The sequence below is a fragment of the Dromiciops gliroides genome, chromosome 3 (assembly GCF_019393635.1).
Source record: "Dromiciops gliroides isolate mDroGli1 chromosome 3, mDroGli1.pri, whole genome shotgun sequence".
NCBI lineage: Eukaryota > Metazoa > Chordata > Mammalia > Microbiotheria > Microbiotheriidae > Dromiciops > Dromiciops gliroides.
This window is the reverse complement of record NC_057863.1, coordinates 305,870,036-305,895,597: the sequence shown is the minus strand read 5'-3', so window position 1 is coordinate 305,895,597 and position 25,562 is coordinate 305,870,036. Positions and strand designations below refer to the sequence as shown.

General features: G+C 38.3%; 1 protein-coding gene across 1 annotated transcript in view; it reads left to right on the top strand.

Annotated features, from left to right (window-relative positions):
• The window catches only part of TOMM70 (translocase of outer mitochondrial membrane 70), a 35,288-nt gene extending 13,200 nt beyond the window's left edge, over positions 1 to 22,088 (top strand). The window contains 12 exon segments of the mRNA XM_043992456.1: positions 2,105 to 2,278; positions 2,485 to 2,611; positions 4,188 to 4,297; positions 6,581 to 6,729; positions 8,275 to 8,482; positions 10,125 to 10,259; positions 11,584 to 11,691; positions 13,129 to 13,245; positions 16,397 to 16,454; positions 16,457 to 16,493; positions 17,986 to 18,108; positions 19,861 to 22,088. Coding sequence (XP_043848391.1) covers positions 2,105 to 2,278; positions 2,485 to 2,611; positions 4,188 to 4,297; positions 6,581 to 6,729; positions 8,275 to 8,482; positions 10,125 to 10,259; positions 11,584 to 11,691; positions 13,129 to 13,245; positions 16,397 to 16,454; positions 16,457 to 16,493; positions 17,986 to 18,108; positions 19,861 to 20,014 — 1,500 coding nt within the window. The 3' untranslated portion in view covers positions 20,015 to 22,088.
• The last annotated feature ends 3,474 nt before the right edge of the window (positions 22,089 to 25,562 follow it).

Below are 25,562 nucleotides of genomic sequence, written 5' to 3'. Positions count from 1 at the left end.
TGGAAAGGTGGGGGATATTACCAAATCATGGAGTGCTTTGAATACCATGCAAAGGAATGTGAATTGTATTCAAAAAAGAATCACTGAAGTGTTTTGAGCTGAAAAAATGCAATGACCCGTGTATTAGAATTAGCCAGAGAGGAAAGATTATGGAGTTCAGAAGACCAAACTGAGTCCTTTGCCATACAGTAGTTGAGGGTAGGTAGTAGGGAGGACCTTTATCAGGCAATGGAAGTAGAAAAGAAGATGGAGATAATCTGGGTTATAGAACTAATCCTGAAATGGTGCCTACTTGCCCCTAACATCTTCATTTAAATATACCAATTCTTTAAAGGGCTTGGGAGTAACTTTTATGTTGGGTACACACAACTTAGGTGTGCTTTGTGCTGTTTATAAGTTCAGCTCATGGACAAAATAGTGTTGGAAGACAGGTTGGATTTTATGGTATTTTTATGGGGAAAGGGTTATCACCTGGGCCTAGGAAAGTCTGCTTTCTGTGCCATTGAACCCTCCTAAATTAGGATGAGCCTACTGTTTTGGGGCCTTCTCTTCCAGTTACTATACTTCTATTTAATAAAAGAATCTGTCTTATAGTAAAGTAGGAAATTAGTAACCTGTTTGCTGTGTCCATACTTAGATTGACTTCCATTTTAAAGTAATGGGTTTACTTCTGGTTTTTATTCTTTTGATGCAGTCATGAATTTTCTATTAAATTTTATTTACTTAAAAGGGAGGGTGCAAAACAGATTTTTTTCTCTTAAATATCTGACTGTAGTTTAAATTCATAGGCTTATGGTTTTAAAGTTTAAAGGTCAACTAGTCCAGTTTCTGATGAGAAAACTGAGGATTGAGGGAAGCCACACAGGTCATAAGCAGTAGAGCTGGGATTTAATTTCAGGTCTTTTTATTAGAGCACATGGCAGTACTAGTAATTCATATATGGAGTAGAAGTGGGGTTTTGAAATGTATAAAACTTAATTTGGAGACTTGTTAACTGATTTTCCATTAAAAATAGCTATATATACACCTTGTACTGACTAGGAAGATATTAATCTGTTGTATAAATAAATTAATGTAATATGGCAAAAGTTTCAAGATTGAGTGCCCTCACTGGCACTACTTATTCAATAGTTTGGGAAGATATTAAAGAAAACAAGCTAGAAAACCTGTTTTTCTGACTACCTGTGTGCAGCCTAAACAGTCATTCATCTTCATCTGGTCCTCTTGCCAGGGAGCATTGAACATACTACCGTGTTAAATAGGCATTGCATTGTTTCACTAGCTTTATTCAAAGAATTTACTTTTTTAGCTGGAATCCAGAGAGCTTGTTTATTTACTTTTTGATGGTTTTTTTTCCCCATAAAGTCTTGGAAGTTCTGTTTCTCACGCTGGAAGTGTCTCCACCCTTTTCACTGGAGGTATTTAAGCACAGAACTGGGTAACCACCTGTCAGTATATTTAGAGAACACTTTGATTTAGTTTCAGCTCAGACCAATTGGCCTCTTGAGGTGCCTTCAAAATGAATGTCACTAAACTGAAGAAAATACTAGGAGCCAAATATATTTTCAAATGGTCTCAAATTTGCCTCCTTATAAGTTCAGTGTGATCCACTTGAGAAAGGTTCTTTAATCTCTTGATATTTTAACCAGCAGTTAAAGTTTCACCATCCTTTCATTGTAAAGACATTTTTTAATCAAGCATTTAATAAAGTGCTAGCTTTGGATATCAGGAGTTCTTGGCTCTGTCACAATATGTAGTTGAACACCCCCCACCACCACCACCAAGTCTTCCTGAGTATCCTCCAGTTCTGAGATTCTGTCATTATATTTCTAGATTTATTTTATTATGGTTATTTTTTTGAACTTTTGCTCACTGGTACAATTGTAGAAATGAGGATATTTAAAGGATTTCTTTAGGGCATAGAGCCAGTGCCTTAGCTTATTTCTAAATGGTGAATATTCTCATTATTAAGATGGTCTTTATTGGATCTACTACATAGTTGTTATACTATGTCATTTAAAACCATGTCATTGGTTACTATGCATCTATCTTGAGTCTGTTTCTCTGTTATATAGTAGATAGTAATTATTCTCTCCTTTTTCAGAGCCCTCTTGATAGAGCCCAAGCAGCAAAGAACAAAGGCAACAAGTATTTTAAAGCAGGAAAATATGAGCAAGCCATTCAGTGCTATACGGAGGCCATCAGCCTATGCCCGACAGAGAAAAAATCTGACCTTTCTACGTTTTATCAGAATAGAGCTGCTGCATTTGAACAATTGGTATGTCCTATACATTTTCTGTTTGCTTTTATGTCAATTTAATTGACTGCTATTTACTCAAATCCAATAACTGATTTGATCTTTGGGGGGTTATTTCCAGACTAACAAATGATAATTTATTTTCTTTTTGTGACTTAATGAAATCAAAATTGGCACCCTGTCAAAAGTTTATTCCTTTTGGATGGTGTTTTTGCTTTAAATTGCAGCAAAAGTGGAAAGAGGTGGCACAAGATTGCACAAAGGCTGTTGAGCTTAATCCCAGATATGTGAAAGCTCTCTTTAGACGTGCAAAAGCCCATGAGAAACTAGACAATAAGAAAGAGTGTTTAGAAGGTGAGTGCGTTTTTATATTTACGCTGTAGATTTGGCCTTTACAAAATCCCTATTACCAAATTATTAGCTTTTTGTGTCTTTCCTGCTTAGGTCTGAGATTTTGCTTCATTTCTTAAGGACTTTAAGAATATCGAACCACATTAATTTTTTAATAAAAGAAATAAATAATCTTAGAAGGAATGGTATCAACAAAAGCGGACTAGGACAGACAAAAATTAGTATGAGAAATTGTGAACATATTGACTGTGCTATCACAGAGAGAGAATTAAAGTACTGAAAAAGGAGGTAGCAAAGGTAGTTAGTTTGAAGGTATAGAAAGGCACTGTTTGGAGCCTTTGAATGTGGCATTTAGTTGCCATTTCTCTTACCTTGAGTAATGGTAAAGCTTCATGAAAATAATTTTTAAGGTTGAGTAATAATTTGGCAGCTTTCTGGCAATGGGAGTCAGGCATGAGTTTCAGTATTTTTGATTTGGGCCATACTGGCTAATAATTTGCAAGAGATTGAATGTTATCTAGAGAAGAAATATCCCATGAATCTTAACCTGGGATCCGCAGACCCTTTGTGGGCTATAGATTTCTTTTTTTTTTTTTTTTAAGTGAGGCAATTGGGGTTAAGTGACTTGCCCAGGGTCACACAGCTAGTAAGTGTGTGTTAAGTGTCTGAGGCCGGATTTGAACTCAGGTACTCCTGACTCCAGGGCTGGTGCTCTAACCATTGTGCCACCTAGCTGCCCCAGGGCTATAGATTTCAGTGGTTCTGGGAACTTGGAGTAGGGGGGAGAGAAGAATTACATCTTTATTTTAGTATAATTGGTGTCCTTTGTAATTCTGTGTACTTTATTTTATTCATTTAAGAACATTCTGAGGAGTCCAGAGGTTTTATCAGACTTCCACAGAGGTCCCATGAAAGAAAAAAGATTAAGAACTCCTGCACTTATTCATAAACTACTCATAGAATTTATAGCAGGGAAGGACCTAAAAGATACCTAGTCCAGGAGTTTGGGGTCTCTGTAGTAGTCTAGTGAAGCTTATGGAGCCTGGAGCCCTTCTAAAAATAATATTTTAAACTGCATTTTAAAAATCCATAGGATTATAAAGGAAACCAATTATGTTGAAATAAAGATGTGATTTTTTTTGTCCCCCTCCAAGTTCATAGATACCCTGAAATCTATGCATGGACTGCTGGTTCCTAATCTAGTGCAATCCTCTTAATATGACAGGTGAGGCCCAATGTGAAGGGGGTTGACCATACTGTTTGTAGAGTACTTTTTTGGGTCAGGTTGAGGCAGTGAGGGTTGGATTTGAACTCGGGTCCTCCTGAATCCAGGACCTATACTTTATCCACTGCAGTAGAGTACTTTAGAAAGCAGTTCATAAATCTTCATTGTTTCCTGTTTAGCTACAAGATACATAATTAGCTTGTGAGGGCTCAGTTTCTTAGTTTTAAGTAGCCACACCCTAAAGTTCACTTTGCTGCTTTTTAAATTTCTTTTCATTGTTACGTTAATTGCTGATATTTAAATTGTCTCAGTAATTTAATGGATAAGGATGTTTATTTTTCTCTCTATTCCTAGATGTCACAGCAGTTTGTATTTTAGAAGGTTTCCAGAACCAACAAAGTATGCTGTTAGCTGATAAAGTTCTTAAACTTCTTGGGAAAGAAAAGGCCAAAGAGAAATACAAGGTAAATGCTATTTGTGTTCTGAGAGATTATTCAGTGAATGTGTGGAAAGATCAGCACAGAAAGATCAGCACACCTGTGCTGCCAGTACTGAAGATCTTAAATTAGAATGTTTTGGATAATGTAGCTGCTTCGTGTGATGCGTCTGTAGCATGAAAGTTTTCAAGAAACATGTTTTACAGAAGAGTGCGTTTTTTAATGGCTTACATAGCTAATTAGACAGCTGAGTGGTTTGACTTGATTGTTTGTCCTTTGTTCTCAAAGAGGACCATGGTATTGGAGTAATGTCATGACTTTCACTGAATTGTATTTAAATGAGAGGGCTGTTGCAAGGTCATCAACCTCACTCTCTCCTCCAGAGTCATCTAGTGGCAAGAATACAAAGAATGTCTGGAGATGGCCCCAGATGTTTAAGGCAATTGGCATTAAGTGACTTGCCCAGAGTCACACAGCTAGTAAGCATCTGAGGTGAGATTTGAACTCAGGTCCTCCCAACTTCAGGGCTACTGGTCTATCCACTGTACCACCTAGCTGCCCCAGTGTGTGAAGTGATTAGAGCTCAGAACTTGTAGTCAGAAATACCTGAGTTCAAATATTGCTGCAGTCTTAATTAGCTAAGTACTAGCTTACCCTGAAAAAAGTCATTTTAAACCCAGTGCCTCTTTCCTCATCTGTAAAATGAGGAACCCACTTCCCAGAGTTGTTGTGATGATCAAGAGAATTAATACATATAAAGCAATTTGCTAGCTGTTGGTATTGATTATTGCAAATAGCTTCTGGACATAGGGAGTGGCTGATGGGTCATTTGTTCGTTCCATACCGCATATAGCTTCTCATTTTTGTTACTTCCCTGCAATTTGTTCTATTTTTTAAAAATTTCCCTTATCCGCATATATGAGGATAATTAGATGGTAGAGTGGATAGAGTGCTGGGAAAAGTGTCAGGAAGACCTGAGTTCAAATCCAGCCTCAGACACTTAACTAGCTATTTGACCCTGGGCAAGTCATTTAACCCTGTTTGCCTCAGTTTACTCATCTATAAAATGAGCTGGAGAAGGAAATAGGAAACCACTCCAGTATCTTTGCCAAGAAGACCCCCAAATGGGGCCATGAAGAGTTGGGTGCAGCTGAATTAAACAGCACCCACATATATTTTAAGCATTTCTAGGGGCACTCAGGATGAAAAAAATCATGGAATAATAATTTTGTTTTAATTATGTCTTTATTTTGTTTTTAAATATTAAACTTTTTTTTAAAAAAGGCTTGTTGATCTACAGCAATTCTTGCTTTCCGGACCTTCATATCTCCTGTGTCCCTCTGCCTTTTGACAGGCTGGTCCTGTGTACTGAGTGCTTAGCTTCATCTTGGCCTTAATGTCTGCCACAGCTAGCCTCTGGCTACTTCCTGTCTGCTCCTCTTTGGGGTTGTCCCCCGTCCCCTGTCTTTCCAACTCCTTCAGTTATTTTGTCTTTACCTTGTGTATTCTTTGCATTTGTGTGTATGTGTTGCTTCTCCCAAAAGAATATTTCATTTTTACCGTTATAGCCTTCCAGCTCCTAGTACAGTAACCTGGTACATAGTAGCCACTAAGTAAATGCTTGTTGACCAAATATTCGCAAGATTTAATGATAAAACCCATAACCAACCTTGGTGTAGAATTAAGCTTTAGGACTCTGCTTTGTCAGTATGATCCTTATAGTCCTACACATGTATTAACTATGGCTTAGGGTATTAGGAGTTTCCTGTGTTCAAAAGACAGCCTCGGGAAACCCCAAAACAGTCCCTGCTCAACTTGTTAGGTAGATTGTGTGGAGGAATCGTTGGAAAACCATGGACAAGAGTGGCAGAAGTAAAGAATTGGATGATGTGTATTGCTCGCTGGCTCCTTTGTTTTCTCTCTATCTAGCTATCTAGCTATCTTTGAGGGAGTATAGTTAGCCAGGATTCTGAAGCAGTAATACTACACTTAGGCCTAGAAATAACTTGATTCCTTCAGATAGGAGAATTTGGTCCTTCATCTTTGTCTTCTATAAGTATTAATGAAAAAGGCATAGTCTTAACTAAGATGCACATATGAATGATTTACAGCAAAGACTCCTGAGAGGCAAAATATAAAAGAAACAAACCCCGACTGAATGTGTTTCAATGCGGATTTAAGCTTAATTCAACTGATATTTGAAAAATATATTTAATATGGATTTTAAAATATAATTTATCCTATGTCCTAAAAATATGCCTGCTTTACATTTCTCCATTTTTAACATTTCATCATAAAATTAAATTGCAGAATCGTGAGCCTCTGATGCCATCTCCACAGTTTATTAAATCTTACTTTAGTTCCTTCACTGATGATATCATCTCTCAGCCTATGCTTAAAGGAGAGAAGTCTGATGAAGACAAAGACAAGGAAGGGGAAGCTTTAGAAGTAAGAGAAAAGTAAGTATGCCCAAGCCTGTAGTTTCATTTTGTTAAGGCATATTTCAGCTTTCCAAATATTAGGCAAACTGCTGGTACCTTCTGATTGAGGCAGTGCCTTGTGGTATCTCCAAAGAAATATGAATCCAACATGTAGGAGTATTTTAAAAGCATAGCTTTTGGTTTATTCTGTGCTGTCTGCCTTGCTTGTCCCAAGAAGGTACAGTTATTTCCTCAGGCTGCAAATCTTGTCTAGATCAGCTGTAGGATCAAATGTATGTACTTGAAGGTGGATCATTGCTAGGTCTTGGTTAGTATAAATAAGGAATCCCATTAAGTTATCTCACTATTCAAATTCGTATTGCACATTTCCCATTGGGTTAGAACCAGTTAGCATAATTTACATAATTATATCTTCAAATAGTGTGAATTTTAATACATGCAAGCACTTACTAGGCCCTACCTATGTCTTACCAAGTATGCAATTTAGCCAACTATGATACTACAGGTAGACTAAATTCATGAATTGATGCTATTAACTCCCTTCTAGAAAATGTGGTCTTTTCAAGGCATGGAAAATATGTAGCAACACATGTCTTCACAGCATGAATGTGTGTACTCTTCAAATTTAGGGAAACTGATCTTGCTGTGTCACACAGTACTATACACAATGACTATGTGTATCTACCCAAAGCACAATCCACTGGTGTACACTGAGCCAGCCTTACTTAGTAGACAATCTTAAAGAATTACCTGAGACAGAGCACATTTGCCCTAGGTGAGACAGCCAATCACATGGCTCTTAAGTATCAACCCAGGTGTTCCAAAAGCCCAGCTCATTAACTATGTGACTTCTGTATTTTGCTTCTGTGGCATTTTGGGTGAGGAAAAATAACAGCTAACATTTATCAAGTGCTTATTGTGTGCCAGGCACTGTGCCAAATGCTTTAAATTTATCTTTACTCTGGAAGGTAGGGGCTATGGTTATCCCCAGTTTAGAGATGAGGAGAACTAAGGTTGAGTGACTTGCCCAAAGTCACAGCTAGAAAGTGTCTTAGGCTACATTTGATCTTCCTGCTCCAGACCCACCCCTTCATTTTATTGGTTTTGGTTTTTTTTTAAGTGACTAGCCCAGGGTCACACAGCTATTAAGGGTCTGAGGCTGGATTTGAACTCAGGTCCTGAATCCACGGCCAGTGCTTTATCCACTGCATCACCTAGCTGTCCTCCTTCATTTTACAAATTAGGAAAGTGAGGCCCAAAGATGAAGTGACCTGTACCAGGCTGAAGTAATGGTACCTAACAGACTTCAGATGTTCTAATGTCCAGTATTCTTTATAGTGTAACAAATTATCTCCCTTATTGGGCAGCAGTTGAGTGACTTTTCTCCCAAATTTTCCACCTGTTGTTAAATCATTCTTAGGAGATACTTTCAGATTTAATAAATCTTATACAAACAAATGTTGAAAACTATCTCTGCATGTAACCGGAAGTAATAAAATACTTTTATGGGGAAAAAAAACATGTAGCTAATGAATGGTTCTCTCTATTTACATTTATTTCCAGCTCTGGTTATTTAAAGGCCAAGCAATATATGGAAGAAGAAAACTATGATAAGATCATAAGTGAGTGCACAAAAGAAGTAGATGCTCGAGGTAAATATACAGCCGAAGCATTACTGCTACGAGCCACCTTCTACTTGCTTATTGGCAATGCCACTGCAGCTAAGCCCGATTTAGATCAGGTCATCAGCATGGAAGATGCTAATGTGAAGGTAAAAAAAGTTATTGTTTTTTCTTTTTTTTCTATTTTTTCCTATTTGATATGCCCTAGTGTTGTGGGAAGGGAAATAATTGTTTAACAGTTTGCTCTGAGATAGTTCCCATGCTGTTCAGTTGTTTTTCAGTCATGTCTAACTCTTCTTGACCCCATTTAGGGTTTTCTTGCAAAGACACTAAAGTGGTTTGCCATTTCCTTCTCCAGCTCATTTTACAGATGAGGAAACTGAGGCAAACAAGGTTATGTTATTTGTCCAGGGTTGTCACATAGCTAGTCAGTGTCTGAAGCCAGATTTGAACTCAGGAAGATGAGTCTTCCGGACTCCAGGCCTTGTGCTTTATCCATCATACCACCTAGCTGCCCATAGTACCCCATATGCATCCTTTTTTTTTTTTTTTTTTTTTTGCAGGGCAATGAGAGTTAAGTTGACTTGCCCAGGGTCACACAGCTGGTACGTGTCAAGTGTCTGAAGTCACATTTGAACTCAGGTCTTCCTGAAGAATCCAGGGCCGGTGCTTTTATCCACTGCACCACCTAGCTGTCCCCCATATACATTCTTTATAAGGATATTTCTTCTGGAAGTAAAATCCCCCAGTGATGTTTGAGTGAATAGAATGAAACAAAATATCACTGGTCTTTCCGCAGGATCACTTTTCCTACCCAGAGGAAAATAGGGATCTACAGGGCAGACATTTGTGGGTAATGGAGGACACAGTGATACAAGCTTATAAAGGCACTCGAGCACCGCAGAAGTTTACAACAGTCGTTTTATTCAGGATATTTAGCAGAAAAGTGACTTTAATTTGCAAAAATTGAGGGCCTTAACACCAGGCAGCTTGGGTGATTTACTTGGGCTTTCCATACCTCAGGTATTTTATCTGTGAAGTGATTAATCTCTAGTCTGCTTCAACTGGTGTTTCTCCCAGGATATTTATCATTGATTGTTGGTGGGGGTAATTGTCTGATGTTGATCAGCATTACCTTGTGAACTATTCAACTAGTAAATTTTCCAGGAGAAAACACCCAGATAATTACATGCTTATTTTTTGTCTAATGCTAATTATCCAGTGAGATTAGAATAAGATAATATGTTTAGCTGGTTTTGAGAAAGAAATTGATATATGCTTCCATTCCTAATCTTTGACTTAACATCCTTTTTTCACTTCCTTATCATAAATACTTCTGTATTTCTCTAATACTTACCACCTGGGGGGGGGGGTTGTGGAAGGTTGTGTTGAGGGACTGGGGAGTGAAGAACTAGAAGCTGAAGCCACATGTGTCCGTGAGGAGTTTGGAGAAGGATCTGGGGCCAGGCCTGCTGTGATTCATCAGAAGGGGAGGGGGAATTCCAGTAGAAATCCACTCTTCCATTGCTGGTAGCAGTTTATCTAAAGAGTTCGAGTCCCTGGGACTTTGAAGTAGGACTTGAATCTGAGGCCGGTGCTCTATCCTTTGGCTGTGCTACCCCTTTACAGTGTAAATTTGTAGAAAGAAGTATAAACAAGTAGCTGTGATACAATGTAAAATGTAATGAGCTCCATAAGAAAGACAGTAAAGTTATGGTGTTATAAGAGCTCAAAGAATGGTGTTGCTAACAGCTGATAGTTTTGAATCTTTCATTTTGTTTGGATCAACAGCTTCGTGCAAATGCCCTAATCAAAAGAGGCAGCATGTATATGCAACAGCAGCAGCCTTTGCTCTCTACTCAGGATTTTAACATGGCTGCTGATATTGATCCCCAGAATGCAGATGTCTACCACCACCGAGGACAGGTAAAAACAATTCTCTGCTTAACATTCTGACCTTTGGAAAAGATCTTATGTTTTGTGCAGTCTTTTTAGTAATCTCAATTTATAATGCCTTCATTTGTTTACTTGTCTTTTTGCCTCCCTCATGCCAACAATGCAAGGCCTTCACAGTCGGAAGCGTTATGGATGTAGTCCCATAGTCATTAAAAGCAGTCTTGGGCCTTAAGAAGTAGCCACTAATGATCACGTTAACTATCACTTTCTAACGAAGTATAAAGTGCTGATTTTCTAGAAACAAAGTGTCAGACAGAATGTCCCTTTATTTGGAGTGATGTATACAACTAAGCTTGTAGCTTTTAGAAAGCTGAAAGCCTTTTTCACTTCTCACAGTCTGTTTCCCTCTTCTCTAAAATGTAGGTGAAAGACTAGATTGACCCAAGGCCCCTTCCAGCTCTGGATCTAGGATCTTCTCATCCTAAGGGTGGTGAAGCAGGAAAATGTTTAGAAAATTTTCCAGTAGGATGTGAAACATGAACAAGATAAATGTATTAAGTCGCCACAGAGCAGTAGAATAATCTTACCTGTATGTTAGGAACAACAATGTTGCAACTATTAATCTAAAGCTTTTTATGTTCTCTGTGTACCTTGAATTTCCCTCTGACCACATCACCTACAGCACCATAGTGTATGTTAGGCCTGTTTTATAGGGCAGGAAATGTGTTCTAAATTTTTAAAATTAATTAGATTTTGTAGCTGGGCACCTTTTGCTTTTCTCATTGTCATGATTTCTTTGCTTAGGAGTGTAATCTTAATTATTTTCATCTTTTTCCAGTGGAAAAAAACCTGTTACATGGTTATTTCCAGGAATATAATCATGCAAGATATGCAGGTTTTTCTGATGCTTATGCAATAGAATAATTTCAGTTTCTTTAATTAAAAAAAATTCTTACCCAATAGAATGGAGTTTGTTAAAACCGACATCATGGATCAAGGGGGAAATTGATGTGTTAGAACAATATTCCCTGTTACTTAGTTTATTAGGAAAGGGGAGAGTATTTTTGGTGAATGCTCATGTGTGGTTTAAAACACTAAGTTAGGGGAAATCTTTTCTTTCAATTAGAAGGGGTTTAATCAAAAAAAATTATAATGCAAAAATGCTGACTTCACTTTCTAGCAGTTTCTTTGAGATTCTAAGTCAGTGTTTCATAACAAATCTTCACTTAGTATTTTAGTGTTATTCAGCATTGTGCTAATAAGTTTTATATACAAAAAGTATTTTTTCCATGTTGGTGCCATTGCTTGCTTTTTAATGAATAATTTGGGGACATGAATTTTGTTCTTTCTTTAGTTAAAGATCCTGCTTGATCAAGTGGAAGAAGCAGTGGCAGATTTTGATGAATGTATTAGATTACGACCTGATTCTGCTCTGGCCCAAGCTCAGAAATGTTTTGCATTGGTAGGCATTTCTTCCTTAAGTATTTTAAATGCTACTAAAGTTGATTCTATTTCATTATATAATTTATCACTGTTCTACAAGAGGCATTTCTGTATGATATTGTTATTCCTCATCTTGTAGATGCCAAGTCCTGCTGAGCTCAGGACTGTATTTAATGTCCCATGACCCTAAAGCACTTGCTCCTCCAGAGTTAGAACTGGATTTACATCCAGCTACTGATAATTTAACTAGCTGTGTGACTTTGAGCAAATCACTTAACCTTCCTGGGCCAGGCTGCTTTCTTCAGCTGTAAAATGCGAGGCTTGGACTAGGTACACTATAAGGCCCTTTCACCTCTAGAGCTATGCTCCCACTTATAAATGTTTCATAATAAACATTCTCTAAGCATTTGACTTAAGATATATATTTACTCTGACTGCTTATGTTCATATGGGTAGGACTGAAAACATAAAATTTGAATTTTCATTTCTAAATGGTGAAATAAGTCTAAGGGCTTTTGTGTTCAGATTAGGAAACTCTTTTGGCTAGGATTTGGTTAACTCACTTCACTAATGCAAATTGACAACTCTTTTGTAACTGCTGAGATGTGCCAATGAAAAGGTAATTTTGCAGTCCATGAACCCATTTTTCCTCTGATTCTGAGGCTGGCCCCTCTGTGCACTGTTATACTGCCTCTGAAAAGAAATCATTCCTTTTAAATGAAGGATGTGTTTTATATAGCTATGTGAACTTTTGAATACAAGTAAACATTGAATTGTCCTTTATAACTTTGAGGCTATTATGAATTTCCTCTTTTCAGAAAGCACCATTATAATGACAGTGACAGATAATAAAAAATATTGCCCACATTTCAAAGACTTTCCAATTTATCTGCAAGTTGTTCCTCTTGCAAGTAAATATCTAATGATGTGGCCAACATCACTGTCAAAATGCCCCCAACAAATCCTCTTGCTGTGTGAGAATTGGAATGACACCCCTACTGGGAAAGATATTGTAGGGAAGCTCCACCATGAGGAGAAAGCATGTGATTTAGAAAACATGTGACTCTAGGGTCCGGAAGTTAATCTATAGAACCACCTGTGGGGACTGTCAATCAGGAGGCTTCTGGGGGAAGCCGAGGAGTGAGTGGGCTTTTTATGTGGGAGACTTTGGCTGGGAGCAAGAGACAGGCAGGATAGGGAGACAAGCAAATTTCATACTTGATCTATGTGTTTCTCTTTACTCACCCCTAATATACTTTAATAAATGCTTAATGCCCAAAGATTGGCATATTTCTCTGGAATGTGATTAGAACCCAAAACATTTTATACAGTCACCCCAACTAAAAATTCTGAAGAATGTATACATCATAGTCCTTTTACTGCTGATTTTCATGATTTGGGGGTTCCTAGTTTGACAGGTCTGCTGTGAGTGTGTATTTTGTTTGTTTTCAAACAGTATCGTCAAGCTTACACAGGAAACAATTCTACACAAGTCCAGGCAGCTATGAAAGGCTTTGAGGATGTCATAAAGAAATTTCCAAGATGTGCTGAAGGTTACGCATTGTATGCTCAGGTAAGAGATGGTAAACATTTTATTAGTCTTGCTAATTTAGTCAGTCTTGCTAAGCAAATTCCTACTAAAATCTTCTAACCAGTTCTCACTAAATCCCAAATTCTGGTAATTCAGAATAGAAAGCTGTAGTACTCAAATCTCTCAAAGTTTTACTGTACCTTGTTTGGATATATGTAACTGCTATTTTATGTTGCTTTAGATCAAGACTTCTTAACTTAGGGACCATAAATTCTTTTTAAAATATTTTGTTAGCCATTTCACTGTAACTGGCTTTCTTTGTAATTTCATGTATTTAAAATACTTAAAACATTAATCTAATATTAATCTGTGTCCATGACACAAGATAGTTAAGAAACACTGCTGCTTCTGATGCAGACAATAGTGCTCTGATATGGCAAAAGTAGACCAACCATGTGTTGGAATTCTAGATTATCCAACAGATTCCTCTTGAAGAAGTACTTCTTACTCCAAAACACTGGTGACTAAAAAATGAGCTAGCCCCCGAGCATCATCCACCTTATTTGAACCTTTGAGTTGAGTTTGGAGACCTAATCATTGTCCATTAACCAGTTCTGTATACTATGGCAGTTTTGTTAAAAGTACCTTTTTTATTTTTTAACTTAGAAAAGCAAAGTAACATGTAAAAATTGCTTTCTTACATGGCTATCAGTTTTTCTTTTGATTTTTTTTGGGGGGGGGGGGTGGTAGGGCAATGAGGGTTAAATGACTTGCCCAAGGTCACACAGCTAGTAAGTGTCAAGTGGCTGAGGCAAGATTTGAACTCAGGTCTTACTGAATCCAGGGCCACTGCTTTATCCACTGTGTGACCTAGCTGTTCCCCAGTTATCTCTTGTTTGTTTTTCAGTCCATGTCCTTCTTAACTTGTGTAGTATTTGACTCTAACCATCTTCCTCCTGGATACTCAGATGAAGAGTATTTTTTGAGTTTTTTGACCCGCTCTTTCTTAGCTTCTCCCCACCCCTGCTATAGGTGTACCCGCAGTGCTCTGTCTGAGACTTTTCTCTTTACATTGACTCCCTCCCACTAGTCTCATTGGCTCCTGTGGAGTCAGTTATTATCTCCATTCAGAGAATTATTCCCAGATCTTTATTACTCACCCTAGTCTTTTTTTTTTTTATTGCAGTCTCACATCACCAACTGTCTTTTGGACATTACAAATTGAATGTCCCATAGGTATTAACTCCTTCCTTTCTTCCCTCACCTCCCCTGAAATTCATCCTGATTCAAACATTCCTTCTTTAAGTCACCCAAGATCAGAACGTCACTGTTGTCCTTGACTCTTCATTTGCTCACCTACATATCAGTTGTCTTGTTTTGTGGATTGTGCATCCACATCTTTGAATTTATTCCTTTCTCTATTCTCATTCAACACTCTAGATCAAGTCCCTGTCACCTCTTTTTTTTTTTTAAAACTGATTTTTATATTGCCTAGATTTCCTCTATAATCTCCAACCCCCAAGAGCTATTTCTTATAATAGAATTTTTGGTAAAGGAAGAAAAGGGATGTAAAAGTAGCAAAACTTACAAAACCTCAAAAAATCTTGACATTATATGCAGTGTTCCCTATCTGTGGACCTCTCACCTGTGCAAAGGGAGTTAGAGTCAGGGGAGGAAAAAGAGTCCTCATATCTCTTCTTTGGCCAAGCTTGTTCTTAATATCATAATATTCATCTTTGTTCATGGAGGTTGTTTCTGATTACAATGATGTGTAATCATTGTGTTCGTCGTTTTCTGACTTTGATTATTTGAGTTTTCTTTCCATGCTTCAGTATTTGTTTTTCCTTAGGACACAGTAACATTCCTTTACATTAAAGTCTAGAGCTTGTTTAGTCATTCCATGGTAGATGGACATCCACTGTCTTCCATATTTTTGCTACTACAAAAAGTGCTGCTATAACTAGTTGGTACCTTGCCTTTTTTTTTGCCATTGATCTCTCTGGGTCACAGGGTATGGATATTTTAGTCATTTTATTTGTATTTTTCCAAATTGCCTTCCAAAATGATTATAATAATTCACTGCTCCACCAACATTGCATTAGTGTGCCCATCTTTCCACAGCCTTTCAAACAGCATTTACTTTCCATATTTTCTTCATCTTCACCAGTTTTCTGGATATGACTGGAAACCTTGTGATTGCTTTTCTCTTACTAGTATTATATCCTTTGACCACCACTATCTGCAGATAGTCTTACCATTACACTCTCCATGTACTCTGCAATCCAGTGACACTGATCTCCTCCTTGCTGTTCCTTCAAGATCTTCCATCTCCAGATTCCCAGGTGTTTTCACTGGCTGTCTCCCATCCCTGGAATGCTTTTCCTCCACATCTGTGCATCCCAGCTAAAATTTCAACTACAAGAAGGTCTTCCTGATTTTACACGTGCACGCACACGCGTGTGCACGCACGCGCACACATTATGTTATTATCTATAAATATGTTGACTATTTCCAGTTTAACCCACATATATCTTGTTTGTACATAGTTGTTTGCATGTTGTCTTCCCCATACATTGAAAACAGAAACCGTCTTTGCCTTTCTTTATTCTTTCAGAGCATAACACATGGCCTGGCGCTGGTGGATGCTTAATAAAGTTTATTGACTGACTACAAAACCAGGGAAAACTTTTTGGAGAAGTTGGTTTTGAGTTTTTAAAAAAGATGAGTGGGCATTGCATTCATAGATAGGATTCACAATTGAAGGGATTAAGGCATTCTGTGGGTTGATGAAAGCAAGGAAGATGTCAGTGCAGACCTGCTCTAAAGGGTATAGGAATGTGCTGGAACCAGGCACCTTTTGGGAAGAGTTTTCTAAAGAAATATGTGGAGAGAGAGCTGTAATAATAGTCTTTAAGTGTCTGTGCTCCCTGCATTTGATTAGCATTATGAATGGAAGTGAAGGTACATTCTAGTTTTCTATGTTTAATGCTTCATCATGGGTAATATCATAGGTGTTTTTTAAAATTAATTTAAAAGTACAGGGTCCTGGTTAAAATTATCACTGAAGAGGAGATTTGAGCATTTTTTAGAAACCCATGATTAAAATGTGAAGAATTAAAATAACCAGCAATTATAATTTCAAATTCATTGAGTGACTAACGTCATTCAATTTCATTGAAATGTCACCTCACAGGCACTAACAGATCAGCAACAATTTGGTAAAGCAGATGAAATGTATGATAAATGTATTGACTGGCACCAGACAATGCTACAACGTATGTTCATAAAGGGTATGTATTTTTGTGGTTTCTGTCATTTCATCATATTCTCATAATTAAATGGTTTGTATGGGGGTGATAAAATAAAATGTTAAATCAAACCTCCCACAGCACCTAGCACATTTCAGTAATTTTCAATGTAATATGACTTAACAGGTGAAAGGACACAATGTTTGAATAACAATCTTATTTTAATATTGATGTGTCCATGTCTTAGCTTACCCATACACATGGCTTTAGTTAAGAGCTGTGGTGAAAGCCAGTAAGTATGAACCCACCACTTTTTGTTGAGTCGTGTCCAACTCTCTGACCCCATAAACATAGGAGTGATTTCCCACTTCTTGTTTTTTAGAGGAGAGAAACTGAGGCAGATGGAGTTAAGTGACTTGTCCAGGATCATGCAGCCTATCCAAGGTCACATTTGTCCTTGGAAGATGAGTCTACCTGGTCTCAGGCCCCAATACTCTATCCCCCGGCCATCTAGCTCTACCCCCTAATCTGATAATACTGTCAAACTAAATCAGTATACGACATTCTTATAGAGAAACTGACAATAACTGGTGGGAGGAACATATAATTTTACCAATTCATGATTAATCTTACATATATGTAATCTATCTAGTTCTTAGAGCATTGTTGACATGCAGCTAAAGATTCTGAAAATGTCAAATGCTCATTATGAAATGATGTACATGCCAAAGATGGTTGCCTTATGTATTGAGATCTATCACAAGGTAATCGGTTCACAAAATGTTTGGCACAGTCTTTTTATAAAATTTATAATGGAAGAGACCTTGAAGGGAAGATCCTTTTACAACTCTGTTTGTATAGTACCCTGTCATCTCTAGGTATTTGACTTAATTACTTTAAGAAGAGTCACATAGTTACAGAGGGAAAGTATGTAACTGTAGATACAAACAAATTGTACTATTTTATATGAGATTGATTAATAAAACCTAAACTGAGTTTCCGATAGGGTAGTCTTCTCCTTGCCCTTCCCCCCTACCCTTTTTACTTTGCTCATGCTTCCCCCCAAAAAACAACAACAAAAAACACCAGCCTCCTCCCTCATCAAATGATCTTTTTTCAGAGCCGATCTCAAATCCCACATCTTCCAGGAAACTTCCTGTTGGTGCCATCCATGCTCTTTATTCTAGTATCACTTATCTCTACGATAAGATTTGTCATTAATTTGTATGCACCATTTTGTATCACTTGCCTCTCCAACTAGATTACATCCTCAGAGGGTAAAGACTAAACTTTTTACCTTTCGGGAGGACAGGGACAGAACAATGAGGATTAAGTGACTTCCCATGGGTCACACAGCTAGTAAGTGTCGTATGGCTGAGGCCCGAATTGGACTAGGTCCTCCTGAATCCAGGGCTGGTGCTTTCTTTATCCACTGTGTCACCTAGCTGCTCCCTTACTTTTTACCTTTCTTTTCTGGCTGAGATGGGTGTGTCATTTAGGAAATGTCTCACTGAACCTTCTTTCCCTTTTCTAGTTTGCTTCAGCTTCAGTGGAAGCAAGATCTAGACAAAGGCTTGGAACTTATTAGCAAGGCCATTGAAATTGACAACAAGTGTGATTTTGCATATGAAACAATGGGAACTATTGAAGTGCAGAGGTAAAAATATAATGTATTATTGAGCCTATTTCTAGAAAATTGGTGGTGGGGGGGGATCTTAAATTTTTTTACACCTCTTCATAGTATTGGTGAACAACAAAGCCTACTCAATTTTCAAAATCATAATTCCCAAAGTTGGAAGGGACTTCAGTGGTCATGTAGTCCAGGGCTTCTTAAACTTTTCCCACTCACAACCCCTTTTCGTTAGAGAATTTTTTGTGACCCCAGGTATAGAAGAGGTATGCATAAACTTTTACTGTTGCCCAATTTTTCACAACCCCACATTCTGTTATGTGACCCCATATGGGGTCTCAACTCACAGTTTAAAAAGCTAGGATCTAGTCCAAGTTGCACCCAAAAGGAATCTCAACTATAACTTATTAGGCAAATAGTTCTTCAGCCTTTAAAGACCTTCAGGGAGAGCAATCTAACCCACTCTTGTAGCAGCTCATTCTACTCTTCTACCACCAGATTTTTGATGCCATATAATACTCGCATTTGAACTCAGATTTAGCTAAACTTGAATATTCCTAATTTCATTTCATCGGTAATAAGAGCCTGGTGCTACAGAAGTATATTGTTATCTTTTTTTTGATCTATGAATATTTAAATCAGGATATGCAGTCACTTAGGTAAAATAGAAAGCTCATTTCCTAAACACATGAGGTAGTAATAGAATGAATATGGGCTACATGTTCCCTTGTTAAGAACTGAATATTGCTAAGGCAGAAATGAGAAGTATAGATTGCCCAGAATTGAATGAAACTTGGAATCTGTAAGCCAACCAGAAACGATCCACAGAGATGCCAGTCTTCCAACTTGTGCTCCTCCTCTAACCTGCTTTGTTCCCAGGGCAGGGACAAAATGATGTCAGGTTTGATGGAGCACTGTAAAATTTGTGTAGAGGAGATACAAGTTGAATGACTGACCTTGCTGTTCAATGAACAGCAACTAAGTTTTGTGGCCAAAATAAGCCGACCTTGAATTAGTGCTATGAAATGCTATTGACTTCATTCATTCATTCATTTAGTTAGTTAATTTATTTGGTGAAGCAATTGGGGTTAAATGACTTGCCTGGGGTCACACAGCTAGTAAGTGTTAAGTGTCTGAGGCTGGATTTGAACTCAGGTCCTCCTGACTCCAGGGCTGGTGCTCTACCCACTGCACCACCTAGCGGCCCAATGCTATTGACTTTAAACAACTACGTGTAGTTTTGATGTTTTGCTATGGTTTTTGCTTGAGTATCTTGTGCTTCAATGAAACAGCTACTGGTTATTAAACCCCATTTGAAAAATAAAATTTACTGTCCTGGAAAATGTTGCTGATTTACACTATGTCTACCCAGCCCTCTAAGAATTGCTATCTTTTATAAACAATAAATGGGAGTTTCTAACCTACGAAATAAAAGTGGCTTCTAGCAAAGGTTTTTATAATTGATAGAGGTCAAAGTTTAATATTACTGTTTAAAATGACTTGTGGTTCTTGGCAGGTATTATTTTAAAACCTGATTCGCCCTGATAATTATATCTCATGAACAAAAATGCATTAATTCCTTCTTTCTGACATTGCCCAGAGGCCCCATATTTCACTAGGTAGGGGTTCAGGTATGAAATAGTTAACTTAAGTAGGTTTAAGTAGTCAGGTCCCTACCATTTGCTTACATTACTGTCCTTCTCTCCCCCCCCCACCCCCACCCCTTTTTTAACAGTTATAAAATGGTTGGTGTTTTGACTTTGATTTTTGTCCTTTCAGAGGAAACATGGATAAAGCCATTGACATGTTCAACAAGGCAATTAACCTAGCCAAATCTGAAATGGAAATGGCACACCTCTATTCACTTTGTGATGCTGCCTATGCTCAGACAGAAGTTGCAAAGAAATATGGATTAAAACCTCCTACATTGTAAAACAGCTGGGAAGGGGGAAATGACCCTCTGTTTTGGCGTTTGCCCACACTTCAACCGAGCCCTACTGATGCGATCACAGACCGTGGTGAATGGTGGAACGTAGTTTTTCCGTTTGTGGTGTTTGTCCTTTGTTACATCTGTTTAATGTTTAGGTTTTGTGGGAGTGGCTGTTTAAGGAAGTTTGCAGTGTTGAAGCTTATTCCCCATGCAACAGAAAGGGATATCTAAAACGAAGTTGCAAAAGGGAACAAAGGATATTTTGGCCATGCAAATAAAAACTCAGATTTGGGGGGGGGGGGAAGGAGGGAGGGGGGAGTGATTATGTTTTGGATGATTTTGTTTTTATATATATGAACATTTTGCAGCATGTTGGTTTTAAAAAATATGGCGAGTGCTATAAAATAGATTTCTTTTATATACAATTAATCCCTATGGGTTGATTATTTGTTTTTCAGAGGAGAAAGTATGTTTTTGGTTTTGTTTTTTAAAGCTAAATTGAGAGAGAACCTTAAATATGACCAGAGACACAATGCCTTTGCCTTCTGCATAACTCTAGGAAGAACCTGGTGGCAGCTATTGATCAATTTGATCATTTTCCAGTGACATTAATAAATGATGAGAGATATAAATAGCTTCAAATCTAGAGCAACCATAAACTCCCTATAGTGAACTATGCAGAAGCAAAACAAATCTATTTTGAAGGACTTGTAGGCTGGAAGACTTAGAAGATGACTAATAGCATTGCTATTGCTGGGGGGAGTAGACCATTCAAGAGGTAACTGAGGTAGGTTTTTATTAAAGGCCTAAGACTATTTTCTGAACTTGGTACTGCTAGATTTAATGGTGTACACTTTCAAGAAATTCAAATGCTGGCTTATGTATATAACCCAAATAAAAATGGAATATGTGTGAGATACATGGAAACATTTTATTTAAAATAACTAGTAAAGAAAATTTGGTAAAGGAATGTGTATTCATTAAGGACTTAAATGTTATTGCCAAGAGTATTTCCTGAAATGGCAAGTGTTTGAGTGTTTCACCAAGTTACAGTAACAGAGTTAGAAAAAATACCTTTTCTGAGGCACTACTTTTTATGTAAAAAGTGTGTGCGGGACGCCTTTAGTTTCAAATCAGTTAGCCTTTTGTTGTAAGGTCCTGAGTGCCAATTCTAGCAATTTGTTGATAATTTTAGGAAACCTAACCATCTGTTTACATTTTTATCTTCACTCAGTCTGCAACCCATACTTCAATTCATTGTGTATTCCTAGTTATCATTTTATTCAGACTCCTTTTTGGTTACAATTCTAATTTACCAGCAGAATGTCCCATTTTGTTGCTTGGGTTTTCTTTTTTTTTTCCTTTTCTAAGTAGTGGGTCATCCAATTGTTGTCTCACCTAAGCCTGAGCCTTAGAGAATACATACCACAGTCTATAGCGTCTTGTGCCATCCCTTTTGGGAACTAAAATCTAGTATACAGGACTGGGGTGAGGAGACTCTGTTTATCCAAAGGGCCAGCATTCACTGGGTGCTTATACTTCTGAAACCAAATACACTTTGTCAGTGCAAACACTACTACCTTTTTTAGTACCTATAAGAATGGTCCCTCTTTCACAGTAGGGTTAACACGAGTTTAAAGGTAGCAAGTTGGGAAGTGGAATTTTTTTGATAGCTAGGATAGTGACAATTCAGATCTAAGGGCTTCTCTCTCCATTTTTAGTCTTTAAATTATGTACCTTCCAGGACAACCACTGCTGACTTCAGGAGGGTTATGTTACTAATCCCCAACTTAAAATTCCTCTGATTCTCTAAAAGGGTTTTTATTCGCATGGCCTTATTTTCATTGACACTGACATTTTCTTCTACTCTTCTCCCTTCCTCCCCCCTGGGGAGGAGTAGAAAAAACCACACAAAGGAAAATGACGCATGTGCCGTTCAATATTATCATTCCAAATCCTCACGGACTGTTGCCTGTTCTTAAAATATTTGAAACTGCACTGAAAGCTACATTTGTCTGTAACTTTTCTTTTGTAAATGAACTCACATGTAAATTCACCAAATAAATATTACATTCAAGTTTTTCTTAACTTTATTTTTTAAAGATGGAACAAGTAGGTAAACGATCACCCAGTAGTAGCAGCTTACTGCTTATAAGGTAATGGGAGTAGTTAGAAAATACCAGAGGTGTCAGATGTTAGAATGGAGACAGATAAATTCAGCCCTTTGGAAATGATGTACACTCAAGGATAAAATAAGACAGCAGGGGTCAGCAAACTATGGCTTTTGACACCTGTGAGCTCATGGACCCTACAAGAGTAGAAGAAATTACATGAAAAAACAATGTGGCAGTTGACATTGGGAAGGGAACAAAGCTCAGTAAATCATCAGTGCAATTCTGGACAAACAAGAATAAATGATCACTGATGTTACAAGACAACTTTTTTTGGTAGTGAGGGTGATGGTCATGGACTAATGGAGACTGTCCTGCACTGCCAACTCTAGCTTTCGTTTTGTAGTGTCAGTCAAAGTAACACCGCCCTACTTAGTTTTTCTTTACCCCATCTAACTTAAAACAAGTTATTAATCAAGGAAAAATTTCCCATGTTTCTCAGTGTTTACCTCTCCATTCAAGAATGAAAAAGAACTCATAGTCCCTCCCCACTCCCTTTGCAAAGGAGAATCCTTAGATTCTTTAGGGCCAAGCTTGCTTATAATTTAACAGCATTCAATTTTAACCATTTTTTCTATGTTGTTGCCATCGTGTATATTGTTTTCTTCATTCAACCTCTACTCCACTTTGCCTTGATTTGTCTTCACTGCTCTGTATTCTTTTCTTACAGTTCCTTCATATTCTGCTTGTTTCACCATTCCCCCAATTTAAGGTTTTCTACTGTTTCTCTAGTTCTTTGCTGCTAAAAATATGTTGGTATATGTGAGGCTTTTTTATCATTAATGTTCTTGGGGCATATACCTCACTTGACCTTGTAAGGCAAAAGGTATGGACATTTTGGTCAATTGCTTAGTACAATTCCAGAATGCTTTCCATAATAGACAACTTCTTCCTACCCCAAACCCCAACTTAAATCTTTCAAAAATAATTTTCAATAGTACTGTTGGCCTTGAAAAAAACAAGTAAACGAGGGGCAGCTAGATGGCGCAGTGGTTGAAGCACCGGCCCTGGATTCAGGAGTACCTGAGTTCAAATCTGGCCTCAGACACTTGACACTTACTGGCTGTGTGACCCTGGGCAAGTCACTTAACCCCCATTGCCTGCAAAAAACAACAAAAACAAAAACAAAAAAACTAGTAAACAACCTTTACTTAAAGAGCACTTCACAAAGATTTCTTATTCCAAATCCATCACATAGTTTGCTATTATATCCTGAAAATTGAAATTAATCAACACTTTAATCATAGCACTATACTAGATATAAATCTATAAATAGGTCTTCCCCACCACAGAATAACCAGACTGCCACACAACACAATTCTTAGACAATGAGTCAGAAGCCTTAAGGGGTGAACATGAAAGGTTTGGGGTGAAGAAACAAATCATCAGTAAGACATCCCTAGGGATGACAGTGAAAAACTAAAGCAGGAAGAAATCTAATAAACTTCAACCTAATAAGGTAACTAAAAATAAGGGGTTTTTTCCCATCACCCAAAAGGAAAAGGCCTTAACTCTTCCACCAGAAGATAAAAAGTCTCTTTCCCAAGGAAAGGGCTTCAACCAAGTCCAAACACAAAAGGAAGAGGGAACTTTGTCATCCATACATAGTGGGGGGAAAAGCATGGGTTGAAAGGGGCCCTAACTTAGATTCTGGCTCCATGAGTAAAAGGGGAGTTCATTAAAGAAAGATCTCTGGGGCAAAGAGCCCTCAATTTGACCTGATACCCAGGGAATGGGAAACCTAAAACTCAACTGAGGTCTCAGCCACAAAAACGAAAAACAAAAATTTTAGCACACAAACCTAGAACAAAAGCCTAAAAGATGGGAGGAAAAGCCCCTAACAATTAGAATTCCTTAAATGACATAAAGGAAATAAGTTATGGAGGAAAGACTTGGAAAAGTGAACACAAGGCACAAAAACCATGTCCCTAAGAATCAGAATGGACCAAATAGAAGTTAATGACTCCAGGAAATGAGAATCATTAGTCAAGATTGAAAAAATGGAACAAGAAACTGGATCTATACAGAAATATTTAAATGAAATTGCCCAAATGTTAGAACAAGAGGGCAATGTGAAAATAGGAAAAATGCACTAATCACCTCCTGAAAGAAACCTCAGAATGGGAAGTCCTAGGAATGTCATTGTCAAAGTAGTTTCCGGATAAAATACTGCAAACAAGCCAAAAAACTCAAGCACTGAGGAAATCAGGATCATACAAAATTTAACACCTATTTTAAAGAATATGGAATAAAATACTGAAAAAGCAAAAGATTATGGTCTACAACCAAGAATAGCTCTGGAAATTTATTTTGATTTGGGAACCCTACCTTTGGGCTGAGATTAGAAAGCCTTGGGCCCTCAAGGTTTTTTCTGTGTGAAGGGCTGGTGTCCCTCCCCCTCCGCTTCAGCTAAGCAAAAAAAAAGCCCAGTGGGCTGTACAAGATGTCAGGTCAGACAGCTGGGGGAAAAAGCCCCAGTTCCCTCTACCCTGGGCGGATCTATCCCAGAGATCCCAGGCTCGTCCAGGCTGGCCTCTGGCATAGCCTGTGCAGAGGTCCCTGGGCGCATAACAGGGGGCACGGCCCCTGGAGCCCTGGGTGTGGTACGCACGAGACACTCGAGCACCCCACCACCACCACCCCAGCCGCAGCCCTAGGGCAGCTGGCGGATTAGCTTGGGGGGGGAGTGTGCCGCAGGAAGCCCCGAGATTTGAGTGGAGAGAAGGAATATATATATAAACTGGAGAGTTAGAAGGGGGGCTGACAAGATTAAGGAGAACTCTGGAGACTAGAGACACTGAGAGGTCGGTGAGAAAAGGATGCCAGAGGGGCACAGGGAGCAGAGAGTACAGAAGCAGTCAGCACAGGGTACAGGTTGGAGAACAGAAAAACGCCTGAGGACTAGGAGATTAAGAGGACTCTGGAGACTAGAGACCCTGAGATGAACAGAACAGAAAAGGACTCAGGAGATTAAGAGGACTGGAGAAGGAGAGGCTAAGAGCAAGAAGGGGCAGACTGACAGAACAGGAGGCAATGGAGAGTACAGAAGCGGTCAGCACAGGGTACAGGTTGGAGAAAGTGAAGATTAAGAGAACAGGAGGACACTGGAGCACTAGGGAAACGGAAGGAGAGGTCAGTGAGAGAAACACAGGGGTTGAGTGGTGGCAGTACAGAGAGGAAAGTTAGGCGCAGGGGGATCTACAAAGTGAAAGGGGATTGGAGTTAGAAGAAAGGAGCTGAGCAGTGAAAGTGGAACATACCCTGAGGCAAGAGGCAGCAAGGGCCCTTATTGTATTAGAAAAGTTCCAGGTGCAGCAGGTGGAAAGAGACACAGTCAGGTTGTACATTTTATTTCCCAGTATTCTTAATTTTAAATAGTA